This window comes from Agelaius phoeniceus, chromosome 6 (assembly GCF_051311805.1).
Source record: "Agelaius phoeniceus isolate bAgePho1 chromosome 6, bAgePho1.hap1, whole genome shotgun sequence".
In the NCBI taxonomy this organism is placed as follows: Eukaryota; Metazoa; Chordata; class Aves; order Passeriformes; family Icteridae; genus Agelaius; species Agelaius phoeniceus.
Window position 1 is genome coordinate 57,215,256 of NC_135270.1, and position 13,490 is coordinate 57,228,745.

The 13,490-nt window shown below is 43.1% G+C and overlaps 1 protein-coding gene across 1 annotated transcript in view; it reads right to left on the reverse strand.

The window, feature by feature from the left end:
- The window catches only part of SYNE2 (spectrin repeat containing nuclear envelope protein 2), a 158,915-nt gene that overhangs the window by 3,737 nt on the left and 141,688 nt on the right, over window positions 1–13,490 (reverse strand). Inside the window, exons 102-112 of the mRNA XM_077180797.1 lie at window positions 12,073–12,260; window positions 11,771–11,921; window positions 11,148–11,330; window positions 9,178–9,315; window positions 8,091–8,285; window positions 6,989–7,271; window positions 6,576–6,644; window positions 5,611–5,747; window positions 4,638–4,764; window positions 2,770–2,981; window positions 41–241 (exon numbers count right to left, since the gene is read on the reverse strand). Coding sequence (XP_077036912.1) covers window positions 41–241; window positions 2,770–2,981; window positions 4,638–4,764; window positions 5,611–5,747; window positions 6,576–6,644; window positions 6,989–7,271; window positions 8,091–8,285; window positions 9,178–9,315; window positions 11,148–11,330; window positions 11,771–11,921; window positions 12,073–12,260 — 1,884 coding nt within the window. The remainder of the gene's footprint in view (window positions 1–40; window positions 242–2,769; window positions 2,982–4,637; window positions 4,765–5,610; window positions 5,748–6,575; window positions 6,645–6,988; window positions 7,272–8,090; window positions 8,286–9,177; window positions 9,316–11,147; window positions 11,331–11,770; window positions 11,922–12,072; window positions 12,261–13,490) is intronic.

Consider the following 13,490-nt stretch of genomic DNA (forward strand, 5'->3'; position numbering starts at 1 on the left):
CCAAAGAGTTTTCCCTTCCAAGCTGGCACGTGGGATGTACCTGGCAGTGCAGTAAGGCTTGCTGCAAGCCCTTCCTCCAGCTGTCCAGTGCACGATTTGCTTTCTCCCAGTGCAAGTTGACCTTCCGAAGCCTGTTCTGCAGCTCCTTGAACTCTGTGCTGTCTGCCTTCTGGAATTCTTTGCTGCTCAGGTTAGCAGAAAGCAACACTGCTTTGTAGCTGTCAAATGCTTTAAGCATGTCCTGGCAGAAAAAGAAGATTAGGAGTTTTTATGAATGATGAAAACCATGTTTATTTACAATAAAACCACACACTCAAAAGTATCACAGGTGTGTTGGGCAAGGATGTTTGAATCTGGTGGCTTTTCAATACTGCTAAGAAACATACTGAGGCAGGTTTATGTTTGGGTTTTTTTTACAGCCAAAACCTTCACTTTGAAGAAAATAAGTGTGACTGGGTTTGTCCTTCTCCCTAAGTCACAGGCATTATGGCTTAATCCACATCTGTCTTCCAATTCCTCTGAGCTGTCTCTTTTCCTGGCATTTGGACAAATACTCCCATTGATCATCACAGGGTATTTTCTCCTAATTGATAAAGGTTTTGCCACCCCAGAATCCTAGAATAATGCTGACAGGGACATATGGAGGTCTGCACTCCATTCTCCTGTTTCACAAAGGACCAACTTCAAACTCCAAGGAGTAGGCTCAGGGCCTCATTAATTTAAATTTTCAGTGTTTCATAGGATGGAGATTCCCCACCCCCTCTGGGCCCCTGGTCCCACACCAGATTGTGTTTGGAGGTTTGTTTTTTTCACAAACAGGATGGGGCTGTTGGGGTACATTCCTTGAGCTTTTATTTGCAGCATCAGCCACATTACATGGTTGAGACAATAGAAAGATGCCAAAGCTCATACAGCCAGCAGCAGCCAAAGACCTCTTTGCTACAGAACATTTTAAAAACTTTTAGTTAATAGTATATTGTTATGGCTTACAGACAGTTGTTCTAGCCAATTACTAAAAGTACACATGCACCTCTTCACACAATGCTTGCTTGTCTTATAAAAAGTCATTATAACTTTGCAGCTGCATCTAGCTCTGAGTTTTCTCTGCTCTTTCTGTTTCTAAGGCCTGCTTTTCCCAGCTTTCTGAAAATCTTCTTACCTTTACTATTTCCCACACCACACCACCCCATTGTGAGAAATTATTTTTCTTCTCTCTGGTCTCAGTTTCTGTCAGCCCATTTCTCTGACTTCTCAAGGTCCCCCCAGAAGGCAGTCCTGCCTGCTTTCCTCCTCTCCCTTAGAATTGCAGGGGGAATAATATGGAATTTGCAGTCATGGTCATATCATCTAACCACCTTTAGGTTAAGACTGACTGTATTTCTGAAGGTTTTTAAAAAAAAGAATGCCAAACAATACCTTCCTTGTACCCTCCAGTTTACAGTCTGAATCAAGGGTACTCATCTTTCCCAAGCTGCTCTTGCAGTAGGGAAGTTAGAGCTGCAGGATGAATCCCACAAGCCACAAAGCTCAGATTGCTTTTCTCAGCAGCCTTTCTATCCAAGAGTGTCAATCTCAAGATCTGAGTTCCACTTGTAGAAAACTGCTAGTCTAAAATTTTTTTTTTTAACCCATCAAAGGATCCTGTCCCCCTCTCCTCCAGGCAATAAAGTTTCTTTCAGTATCAGACAAAGCAAACAGACTTCTGAACACCAGTAAGCCACTCTGCAGGCAGACTGGCTTTATCCTTATCCCAGGCAACTGGGATGTCCTGACACCTCATGAAATTCACTTAGAGCACACCAGCTCTTTTAACACCCCTCTAAAGCCAAACTGTCTGAAAATGGGATTTACAGCCAGCTGGACTCCTCTTAAGCAGATGCAGAAGAGAGAAGTGAAGCTCTGCTCCTTGAGGAGGTCAGACACCCAAACTCCAGGCTGAAGGGAAACACCTCCCTCCACTCTGGAGGCACCATCAAACCTTTCCTGGGGCTTGGTGCCTAATCCAGACTGGCTGAAGGAGTCAGAGCTGATCTTACTGGAGTGCAGAGTCATTGTCCCTAGCCTAATAACTACTCCAGGACATGCAGGCTTAAACATACTCTCAGCATGCCTAAGAAATCCCTCCTCTGCCCTGCAGTGTCCTGTTTGTGAGCATCACCCCAAGGGTGACACCAGACTGAGCAGTAGCCTCAGGGTGACTCCACATGGGGCAGCTGGTGAGGGGTGAGCACACAGGGATTTTGCACTTCCACAGATTTTAGGAACACTTGCTTTCTCAGACTTGAAGCTGAGGCATTTCATTGCCTGAGTCCCAGGGCCCCAGCACCTACATGTGCCCTGGTGACCTGCTGGCTCATGTTGCAGAAACCACAGCTTTAGAGCAGATCTTTGTCAGGCTGGAATTAAACCCCACCCTTAATTCAATTAAAAAAAAAGCAGCCTAGACTTTGCAGCCTGTTGACCTGGCTAATTTTCAATCTGTTTCTGGTTCGTATAGAGGGGAATGGCACAAGGAAAAGATGTCGATATCACTGTGCAAGAAGAAAGAGAGAAGTGCAGAGGTTCTTACTTCTGCCTGCCAATCTCTGTATATGAAGACAGAAGCACCTTGCCTAAGACCCTCTTTAGCCCTCTTAGCTGAGAGCAGTTCAGTTCCCCTGTGGCACAGGAATTGCTGTTGGCATCCATGCTGCCAACTGATCCCAGGAGAGCCCTGATTAAAAAAAATCAGCATCTTGAAATCTGTCATCTCAGCAAGCCATAACTTACTTTCAATTTCTTGACCTTTTGTTCCAATGCCTGCATGCTGGTTGGAAGTTTCACCTTTTGCAGCTCTTGCAGCTCTTGCTCAGTTTTATCAAGCCAAGCAGAGATGTCACTGAGGTCTGAGTCCAGCTGCTGCCACTGCTGCAATTTCTGTTTCATCCTGAGTTTATTTCTGAGGTCTTGAGCTTGGATGAGCTCCCACCTATCAATAATGCCTGCAAATCACAGGAAAAAAAAACCAAAACAAACATTTAAATCTTCAGTAAAGGAAGGAGTGTGTAAAACAGATGCAAGAAGTTTTGCAAGAAAATTATTTCCCACGCTATTTGAGATCAATTAACTGCTGTAATGTATTATTCATGTGCTGAATGTGTCATTCAACCACATCTTTTCTTGAGATTCTACAGTGTCTAAATTTCATATTGCTGGTCAAGTTACCCACATAGCAATGCTACAAAGAATTTTAATGACATCAATTGAAGATTTTTTAATTCACTTGGAAGAACAGACCAAAATTAAGGAGACAGAATTCAATGAGCCCAGCTGCAATTTGGTGAACACCAAAATTCAGCACAGGACAAATATGATCCAGCAGTTAGGACTTGGGTTTGTGTTTTAGGTCCATGTGGAGCTGCTGGAGAGAGCCCAGAGGAAGCCACAAAGATGATGAAAGGGCTGGAGCACCTCTCCTGTAAAGACAGGCTGAGAGTGCTTGGGTTGTTCAGCCTGGAGAATAGAAGGCTCCAGTGAGACCTTGGAGCTCCTTCCAGTTCCTGTAGCGGCTCCAAGAGAGCTGGAGAGGGACTTTTGACAAGGACATGGAGTGACAAGGGACAAGGGACAGTGGCTTTAAACTGATGAAGGGCAGGTTTAGATTAGAGATTAGGAAGAAATTCCCTACTGTGAGGGTGGTGAGGCACTGGCCCAGGTTGCAGCTGTGGCTGCCCCATCCCTGAAGTGTTCAAGGCCAGGCTGGATGGGGCACTGAGCAAGCTGGTCTGCTGGAAGGTGCCCCTGCTCATGGGAGGGGGTTGGATCCAGATAACCTTAAGGTCTCTTCCAACCCAAAGCATTCTAATGACTCTTAATGATTGTCTCATCAATTCAATGCTAAGGGACATGGAGATGCCACCTGTGTGATGAGAGACACTTTCTGAAAGCACATCTAAACCACTCAGGTTATTCCCATTCATCTCACATATGGGACACAACCCTGGACTATTTGTGAGATCAGAGAAACAAAGTAAGTGAGCTGGTGCATGTAGCTGCAGCCTTCTTTTCATCACATGATTTGCTTTTGTGACTGCAGTACAATGTGCTCTTACAATCTCAAGCACCTGAAACCAGGAATGAGGTCCTGAAAGGTCAATAGAACCAGCCTGCTGGTCTGTTTACATGAAAGGACCACTGTAAAGATACTGAAGAACACAATGCATTACCAGCTTTGAACAAACATTTCTGTAAATGGGAGCTGTAGCATCTTGTTATATGGAGTACCAGTGACTCCACATAGCAATCTTGTTTTAGACAGAACCTTTGGTTTGAAATCTGATTAGAAGCCCCTGAAGTGTTCAGTATCAGACAAAAGTGAAATTGTTCCCATTTACTACAAGCAGCAAAGAGACTGAAGTATGTTATGAAAGAAAAATCTCAATTCTGGCAGAAAATGTGAAAGCTTTGAACAGCACACATGGGTTGGACAGAACCAGATGAGAAGGGAGCTCACTGACTTGGAAATTTGGCAAAATACATTAATTTTTTTGTTGTTGTTGTTGTTCCCAAATATGCTGCCTTTGTGCCATGTCTGCTTTGTCATCCCAGAGTCACAGGACAAACACCAGAGCCCCAAAGCCACTCCTAATGCTCTGTACCTGACTGCTTCTCTGTTGCTACTAGATTCACAAGTTCTTGGTCATCTTGGGGCTCCTCATCGCTCATGTTGGCAGATGGAATTTTCTCCTTGCTGCTGCTGCTGCTTGCAGAGCTGAGCTGCTTCACCTGCAATGACATTTTGGTGGGTGAGCCCTGCAGGTTAACAGGATGTCAAAGGTCCAGCCTAATCTGTGTTACTCTGGGGTGGCTGGGCTGCTGCTGAGCTGTTGCACATCAGCTTTAGCACTGGGCTTCTGCAGCTTTGCTACCAGTTTGCACTGGCTCTCTGTGCCTTTCCAGCAAACAAACAAACACCATGGTGATGCCAATGACTACAAGAGTGGACATGGCAAATAAATTGCTTTTGCACTACCTGTTCCAGACAATGTACAATTAATTGCTGGTGTTCTTTGTTGGATTGTGGGTCTTGGTAATACTGACTCTAAGGCTCTGAGACTGGATTAATGATGACAAAAGCAGCCAGATACCAGTACCACCCTGCCTGGAAGAATGCTGACAATGGGTCCAGATCCACTGAGCCTGGCAGCTGCTGGTGAAGCCATGGCTGGCAAACAGCCACCAAGGCTGAGGCACCAATGGACAGTAAGTCATTTTTTTTTCAGTGCCTAGAAGCAGATTAAATGGTGTGTTGCATATTAAGACTTTTAAAATTTGCTTAGGAAAGGGAAATATATCAGTAAGTATCAAGAGATTCACACCCTGTCCTTTGTGGGGGTTAAATTCTCCTAGACTTGTCTTATGACAATAGAGGAAGGAAGTTCCTCCAGACCCTGACTGACCAGGAGTCCAACCTGAGCCACCAGAAATAATGTCCAAGCTTGTGTGAAGTGAAAATTCCCCATGTTAACTATTTTTTTCCTTGATGCTGGAGAAGGGAAGAGGGTGGAGTTACACAGAACAACAAACAGACTCTGTAGTACAGGTTCAGTGCCCACAGAGCCTCCAACTCACATAGTCTGGTTTATAGGGAGTACTTGTCTCTGGTCCAGACAACACGTTTCCAACCATCTCTGCCTGGTTATATCTGTGTTTTCTGCAGACTGGGCTACCTGGAGAATGCCAAGGACGAGCTTCTGAAACTGACTTTCCTGAAACAAATAAAATCAAAAGCACACACCATGAGTGCAAGATCGCACCTCCACAAGGAAGCTGTTGCTTTGTATTAAGTTAGAAAGCGCTTTGAATAAAATGGCATCAAGTTATGGCATAAAAATGACAGTTTTGCAGCTTTCCTTGCAAAGCATGCACATTTGCAAAACATCAACAGTGTTTCAAAGGTAATGAGATGAGAGCCATGCAGTTATGGGACATTCTGTTTTCTTCTGGAAAATGCTTGAATACAGGTTAGAGTATTCAAAAAAAAAAAAAAACCAAAACAAAAAACAAACCAAAAGACAAGGCTGCACCATGGTTTTGTAAAGTTTGCATCCCAACAATAACTACCCACACATCTGCAACATGTCAGAGGGAACAAGTTAGACATGTCCTGGTTTGGAGAATGTTTGTTCTGGATTTAACAGACAGGACACACATAGTTCTGTCATGCACAAACCACAAAAAAATACTTGCAGAGTTGGAGCTACTGCCTTCAGTAGTTATGCAACCAAAATTATAAACAACCAAAAACTGATACTACCCCAGAGCAAACCACCGAGAAAGAACCAAAAGACTTTGGATCAGTACAATGAAATGCACGTTAACCACCTTGGCATTTACCAGGCAAAATCTAAATGGTGTGTTCTTGACTGCTTTTAATGTCCATGTGGATACTGCAGCGTAAGAACACCATGACAGGATGAGACATGGTGTCCACACAAGGCAGGAAGTCAGACATTACGTATGAGAGAGGTTGAGGAATATAGCGTGCAGCACAGGGAGATTGCCATGTTCAGACACATGCATTAGCAGGTGCCTACCAGAAGATGCTTTCAAAGTTTTTGTGGTCATTTTAAGATATGCCTCAGGGTTTTCAGTGATTTCTACATCTGAAAAAAGAATAATGTCATTTTCCTCACTATTCAATATCTTCCAACTATTAAAAACAACTGAAACAATGAAGGACAGCAAAGACAAAGAACAAAGTGGTTGGTACCATTTTCAAACATTCTTAAACACTAAGGCTTCTAAAACCTTCTTATGTTTCTAAAAACAAAAACTTGGTTTAGACAGTACCATTTCCTTCATATGAGATGAGCCTGCTCACACTTATAAATGGTACTTGAAAATCAACCAACAACATGGGATCAAGACTTCAATCCCCCTCCCTTCCCACACAGGGACATCCTCCAGCTGTCCATGTGAATCCAAACTGCTGGACACAGGTTCTCACCTGACAGAGCACTGTAATATGTTGCTTCTTCATCATCTTCATGAGAGGAAGAGCCTCCCACATCACCTGTGTGATCCCACTCAAGTGGGATGGAGTCGACGCTGACAGGGGTCTCACAGCCTGATCTCTCTTGGCCCTGAGTCGGGGGCATGAGGTGGCAAAGGGACTGTGTTGATGAGGGCCCCTCAGTGATGGCTTTCTTATGCCAGGGATCATTCTGGATTTCCCTGGAGTCTTCTTGATCTGTCTCATTTTCAGAGTTGTCTTTTTCATCGTCCAATCCCTACAAGTAAGTAATTATTGCATATTAATAAGATTTAGAAGAGATCTTAATGAGATAATGACTGAACCACACAGTACTACTGAAGACAGTTTTGTGGTCAGCTGCAGCAACCATGTGGCTAAAATTAAAGGGAAACATAATTTCTGCCTTCTTCCTCTTTTGCCAAATCCAATCCTCACATCAGCAGCTAACTCTCCTCTTTCAAGGCACTCAACCGCCACCATAGCATCTGTCCAGTTTGCAGGAGTATCCAGTTCCAAATGGACTTAAAAAGGTCAGTCAGGAAATGATGCTCAGGCAGGAGTGAACAGCTACTTGTTCATGTTCCTTCCTTTACTCAGCTTTCTAACGGGTGTTCTTTCTTTCTGAGGCCAAACTGCGAACCATCTGAAAGTTCCCAGGGAAAAGCAAAGTGCATGCTGCTCCCCATTCAGGGCTCTCACAACAAAGTGGACAGATGGAGTGGACAAACAAATATGTAGAGATATTCTAAGCACATTATTGATGGTAAGGAAAACAAAGTGATATTACAAACACCAAAATAGGTTCTGAAGCCTTCAAGCCACAACTATATAGTTCTGAACCTTATGAAAAACTTCCATGCTATTATCCAGATTCTGCAGATGGAGAGGCATGAAAGGATTGGCAACAAAGATTTAACAAGGCTGGCACGTGGCTGCAGACCTCCTGAGCCACTGGAGAATAAACCACTCAGTCAGGCTGCTAGGAGTAAGCAATTGCAATTCAAAAACCAAAATAAGCATTGCAATTCAAACACCAAAATCTTGTCAAAGCATTGAAACAACTGTTGCTTCTTACAGGATCCCTTGAAGTCAGTCTTTGATGGAACCGGGCAACTCGCCCAAACACCTCCTGACAGTATCGATGAAGCTCTTCCAATTCATCCTCAATCAGGATGGCATCCAAAGGCTCGCTCTTCTGAATCAACTGCTCCCCAAAAACAATCAGCTGATCAATCTTATTGGTGTTTAACGTTATCTCCTGTTGGAAACCCTATTTGGAACATATAAGAAAAAGAATTACTTCTCCATTGGCTCTCTCTAGCCAAAGGTTTCTCCCTGTTTTCTAGCTCACGGCAGTGAAAGACAAGCAACAATTGACATTGCTGTCTAATTTAATTTGGCAAATATCTTTTTACTCAAGAGGTCCAAAGGTTCATTTCATGAGCAGAATTACAGTTCTAAATGAAGTGGCATTTTCCACCCATGTGTACATCACTATGGCTGCAGTGTCTTGAGCAAGCAGGGGATCATGATATAAGAGTTCAGCTAATCAGAGATTATTCTTCTGTTGGTACACGCAATCTTTTTCTCAGTAGCCAAGAAGTTTGTTTGGTTGCTTGGGTCTCCAACCTACACAACAATAAATCTACATCCCAAATCAGTTAGCAGTGCAGGGAGACAGGAGAAATGATAATGTAGGAAAGAACTAGTATATTCCTTAGAATCACTGCACATTCCTGATGTCTAATTTCTGCTGAAATTCCCAGCTACAAACATGAGCTCTGAGGAGAGATTGTAAAATAATGCCAATTCAAAAAAGATTTGCACAGAAAATAATGCCTGAATTTAGGAAAGTAGCTCTTACTGTTAAGCAGCATCTGCTGCTTTCCAGGTGAGATACCACTGTCACTGACACATACTGTCAGGAGAAAATGGCAGGACAGAAGTGAGCCTGAACACTGAATCTGAATTAAATAATGCAGAGATTAATCTCGATTCAGACAGTATGTCTTTAAAATGTACTACTGTCTTCAAACAAATACAGTTCTACAGAGATGTCGTAGCTACTGTGAAGTTACAGAAAATGGATGATTCTGTCAGGCAAGGGCAGCCCAACAGGATCACTGGGCTACAGTAAACAACTGCTTCAGAAGGATACGTACATTTAACTGTCGCATTTTGTCATCAAAGTTACTTTTTGAGAAGTGTTCCACGTTTGTCAGCTGTAGGTCCATTTCTGTGAGCCAGACAAGGATGCTCTCCCTCGTCCCCTCAAACTCATCTCTCCGATTGGTGAAGTGCTGCATGGAAAAGTGGAGCCAGTGTTAAATGACTTCAGCTACTAAAAGAGGCAGGTCACAGGAGCTCTCTGCAATTAGTGTTTGATTTCAAAACTCCTGTTCACCTTAAAGGCCATCAGAACACAAACAGCAGCATGCCAGGTATAAAACCTGTCCTCTTCCTGTAGGGATGCTAGAACAGTGCCCTGTACTAGCACACTATTTGAACAAAAGAGGGAGTAAAATTTTAGCAATTCAAGATGCTTCTATAAAATTACATTATTGATTCCAAACATTCCTTCTCCCACATCATTATACCAGCAACAGTTACTTGGACTGAGACTTAACACTTGATTTGTTCTAAACTTAAAAAAGAGAAAAAAAGGAAGCAACCCTCATCTCCAATTAAAGTAATTAAAACTATGAGACTAAAATCAGTTTTTACTGATTTTATAATGGAGAGGCTGGATCATGTATGACCACAGCAGTGTAATTAATGCACTGTTTGGTATGGCATGTCCCACAGAAGCTGCTAACAGACATGCAGCTTGCCTGTTCTCATGGGTGGATTTACTTTTCAGAAAGGGGATCGTGTAACATCCCAAATATAATAATTCATAGCTGCACAGATCAAACCCATCACTGCTCTCACTGCCTCATCTACTGACTTTGGGGAGCTAACAGTTCTCTCTGTCTCCCTGTTGCTTGCAGCACTGCTATATTTAAAAATCTGGCAGTGACAAGTTTCCCCCAGGGCACAGCACAGAGTATCTGCCCAAAGATCAGTTTAACTGATGAGCAGGATACTTCTTTGGAATACACTCCAACAACATTCCTCATCAGGCAGGCAGCACAGCAGGAGCTGCTTTCTATCACATCTCCATCTTTGATGCCTTGTTGGTGAATCACAACTTGGCACGAAGTAGAGCTGAGTTGTGAACTCCAAACCATATCTGCACTTGGGACCCTTCTGTCTCTGTCTCTTACCTATGGAAAGGTGCAAGTGCATGAACACATCCACCCATTACAAGTGGGTAAGAGGAAAGTGTGATAGGAGCAGTGAGTATTGCAATTGACCTCTCAAAATCTGCACTCCTTCTTCCTTTAAGCTTTTCTTCAGCTACCAGAAACCAATCTACCAAGGTGAGGTTTATGCCAGGTACTCAGTGACCCTTCCAGAGCTCCCCTGCTATGCCAATAGCTCAGGACAGAGAGAGTTGCTCTGATGTAGGCTTTACTCATGGGTAATTCCTGCAGAACCCTGGATGCTCAGAATTTTAAACTTTCTATGCTGAAAGGTACAGACCCACAAGAGAATACGACATTTGACCTGAGGCCGTGGAGAAGGCTTCCAAAATTTATTAGTAGCACTGGGATTACGGGTGTGTAGTTTGATTAGAAGTGTGTAATATCACTAAGTAGAAAACTTAGAGTTTAAAGTTTTAGAATATAGTAACATATATAGAGAGAGCAAGATAGAAGTTTTAGAGTGGAGGCTAGTCCTTCTTCTTCATGAGTTTGGGTAGTATTTGTAATAGGACAGAAAAGTCCACATTGCGGACTTGGAGTGATTGGTTATTGACTTAAAAGTAATTTAGGTGTTGTTTCTTAATTAGATAGTTTAGCCTTAAAAGACCTCAAAAGGAAAGGTAGTTAGCCATTTGTAGCTTGTTAGTAGAATGCTGCAAAACTCATTACTTGTAATATAAATAAGAAATAATAAATACCTAAGCCTGGATGCAAAAATACCATCTCTAGCGCTTCAATCCTGACCTTGACAGAAGCAAAAAAAAGAAGCCAAAAACTGGCACCCTGTGAGTGCTCCTCACTCCCTCACCCCCCTTGGGCACTACCTTGAGCCTCCTGAGAATGGAAGCCACTCGTTTCTGGAGGTTATCCCAGCGCTGGTTGCCCTCGTGCACCATCTGCTTGAGCTTGCTGGCCGAGTCGGTGCGGTTCTCGCGCGCCAGGCGCCGGTACTGCTTATTGATCAACTCCAGCTGCGTCAGGCGCTCGTGGATCTGCCGCTGGAACGCCTGCAAGGCAAAGCCAGGGGCTCACTGCCTGGTAACAGTCAGGATGTGGATATTATCCATCAAGAGAGATGGTGCCCTCCCTCCTCCTTAAAAACAGACCTTCCAACTGCAAAACTAAATCCAGATTTTAGACCCGTATTTTAAGGCATCTGCTCAAACTAGAAGAAAGAAAAGAATAAATATCACACTATAAAAGTCTCTTCCCTATAAAAAGCAAGGCTTTAAACTTTGAAGTGTCTATTCAAAGTGTTGTATTCTCCACATTAAAAAAAATTCTGGAAACAAGCAGACATTTAGCAGCTGCACACTCACCAAATTATTTATGTCCCTTATACAACCAATGTCAAACCAATGTTTTCCAGAGACTAAGGCATTTTGCACAGACAGTAAGTATTCAGCAGCCTGATGCTGAGCATAAAAAAGGCAGTTTAAAAATTCACCTCAAATTTCTTCAGCTCCTCTTTTGCATGTGTGTACAAGACCTCTGAAGAATTAGGCCTAGCTGCTATATTTTCAGATGCTTTTAGCCAATCTTCAAAGCGAGAATAGTCATCCAAAAACCTCTGCCACAGACGCCAGGTTTCCTCGATTCTGAGAGAGCAAAAACAGAAAGGTTTTATCACAAGCTAACTATCAACTCTGGATTCTTTTTTCCTCCTCAAAACTCAGCTTGTGGCAAAAGCTACAGCATTCCCTCAAAATGCTGCCAGAGGTTTCTGTAGGGTAGGAATAGGAGACGTACTTCATTCTCCTTTCCATGGACATGGCACAGATGTTTCTCCACCGTCTGTCCAAGCTCCTGGTGGTTTGCTGGATGGAGTCACACTCTGTCTCATTAGCACACGCATCTGAGTCGTGCAGCAGGACTTGACAGATGTTAAACACGGACTCCACGCCCGCCGTGTGCTGCTCTATGTCTCTCTGCAGGTCCTGCCATGCAAAACAACAGTGTCAGTGGAAGGAAACATACAGGGTCAGTGGAAGGAAACATACAGTGCCAGTGGGAGGAAACATACAGTGTCAGTGGAAGGAAACACACAGTGCCAGTGGAAGGAAACATACAGTGCCAGTGGAAGGAAACATACAGTGCCAGTGGGAGGAAACATACAGTGCCAGTGGGAGGAAACATACAGTGCCAGTGGGAGGAAACATACAGTGCCAGTGGGAGGAAACATACAGTGCCAGTGGGAGGAAACATACAGTGTCAGTGGGAGGAAACATACAGTGCCAGTGGGAGGAAACATACAGTGCCAGTGGGAGGAAACATACAGTGCCAGTGGGAGGAAACATGCATGGCTACATCCCACCCATGCCCTTTAAATATGCTGCAGAGGATGGGGAAAAGAGCAACTCCTGTGTCAGGAAAAGCTGATTTAGTTTTAAAAAAGACTTGCAGGATGAGCTGTGCAGATGACACAGGTCAGGAAGAGAGCCAACATGTAAAAAAAGGGTTGTCCACCTTTGGTGTCTCAATGTAAACTCAATTAACAGTCTGGACAATTTTAATGTGCATTCAAAATCCAAATCTTATCTATATCACAAATAAATTCTTATTAATTTTGACAGCACAAGATGACTGTCTCATATCAGGTTACTATACTGAAAGGCTCAACAGAGAACTCCCAAAGCAGTACTTGCATTTTATTGACTGATCACAGGCTGCAGCATGAAACACAAACACAGTACACAAGCACCTGGTGTTACACTACTTTTCTTAATCCCTCTTGTAGGGCTTCTCTTCTGACAGAATGTTTTAAAGGGTCTGGCAAAGACCTTTTGTCTAATCTACACTACAGGTTTCTTTTCCAGAGCCTGCACCTCCCTCCACAATAGTCTGGCCTTTCATCCTGTACCCATCCCTACACCTAAAGTCAGTGTAATTGAAAGACAGAAAAAAAAGTGCCTTATCTGAGTATTTCTTACTGAAAAGGTAGATCTGATTATGCTACCAACTTTAAATTTTAATAAAATGACAACAGCCACTACAGTGCCATTTTTCAACCCATTTATGGCTTTTCTAATGAAGGATACAGAGACTTTTGCTTGAATAACACTAGAGCAACAAACATAAATGAGTATTTTCCTGACAAAAGTGAACTAGAATTCCCATTAAATGGTATTTACTGATTTCAGTCAAGAGATGAAGCAGAAATGGTTTTG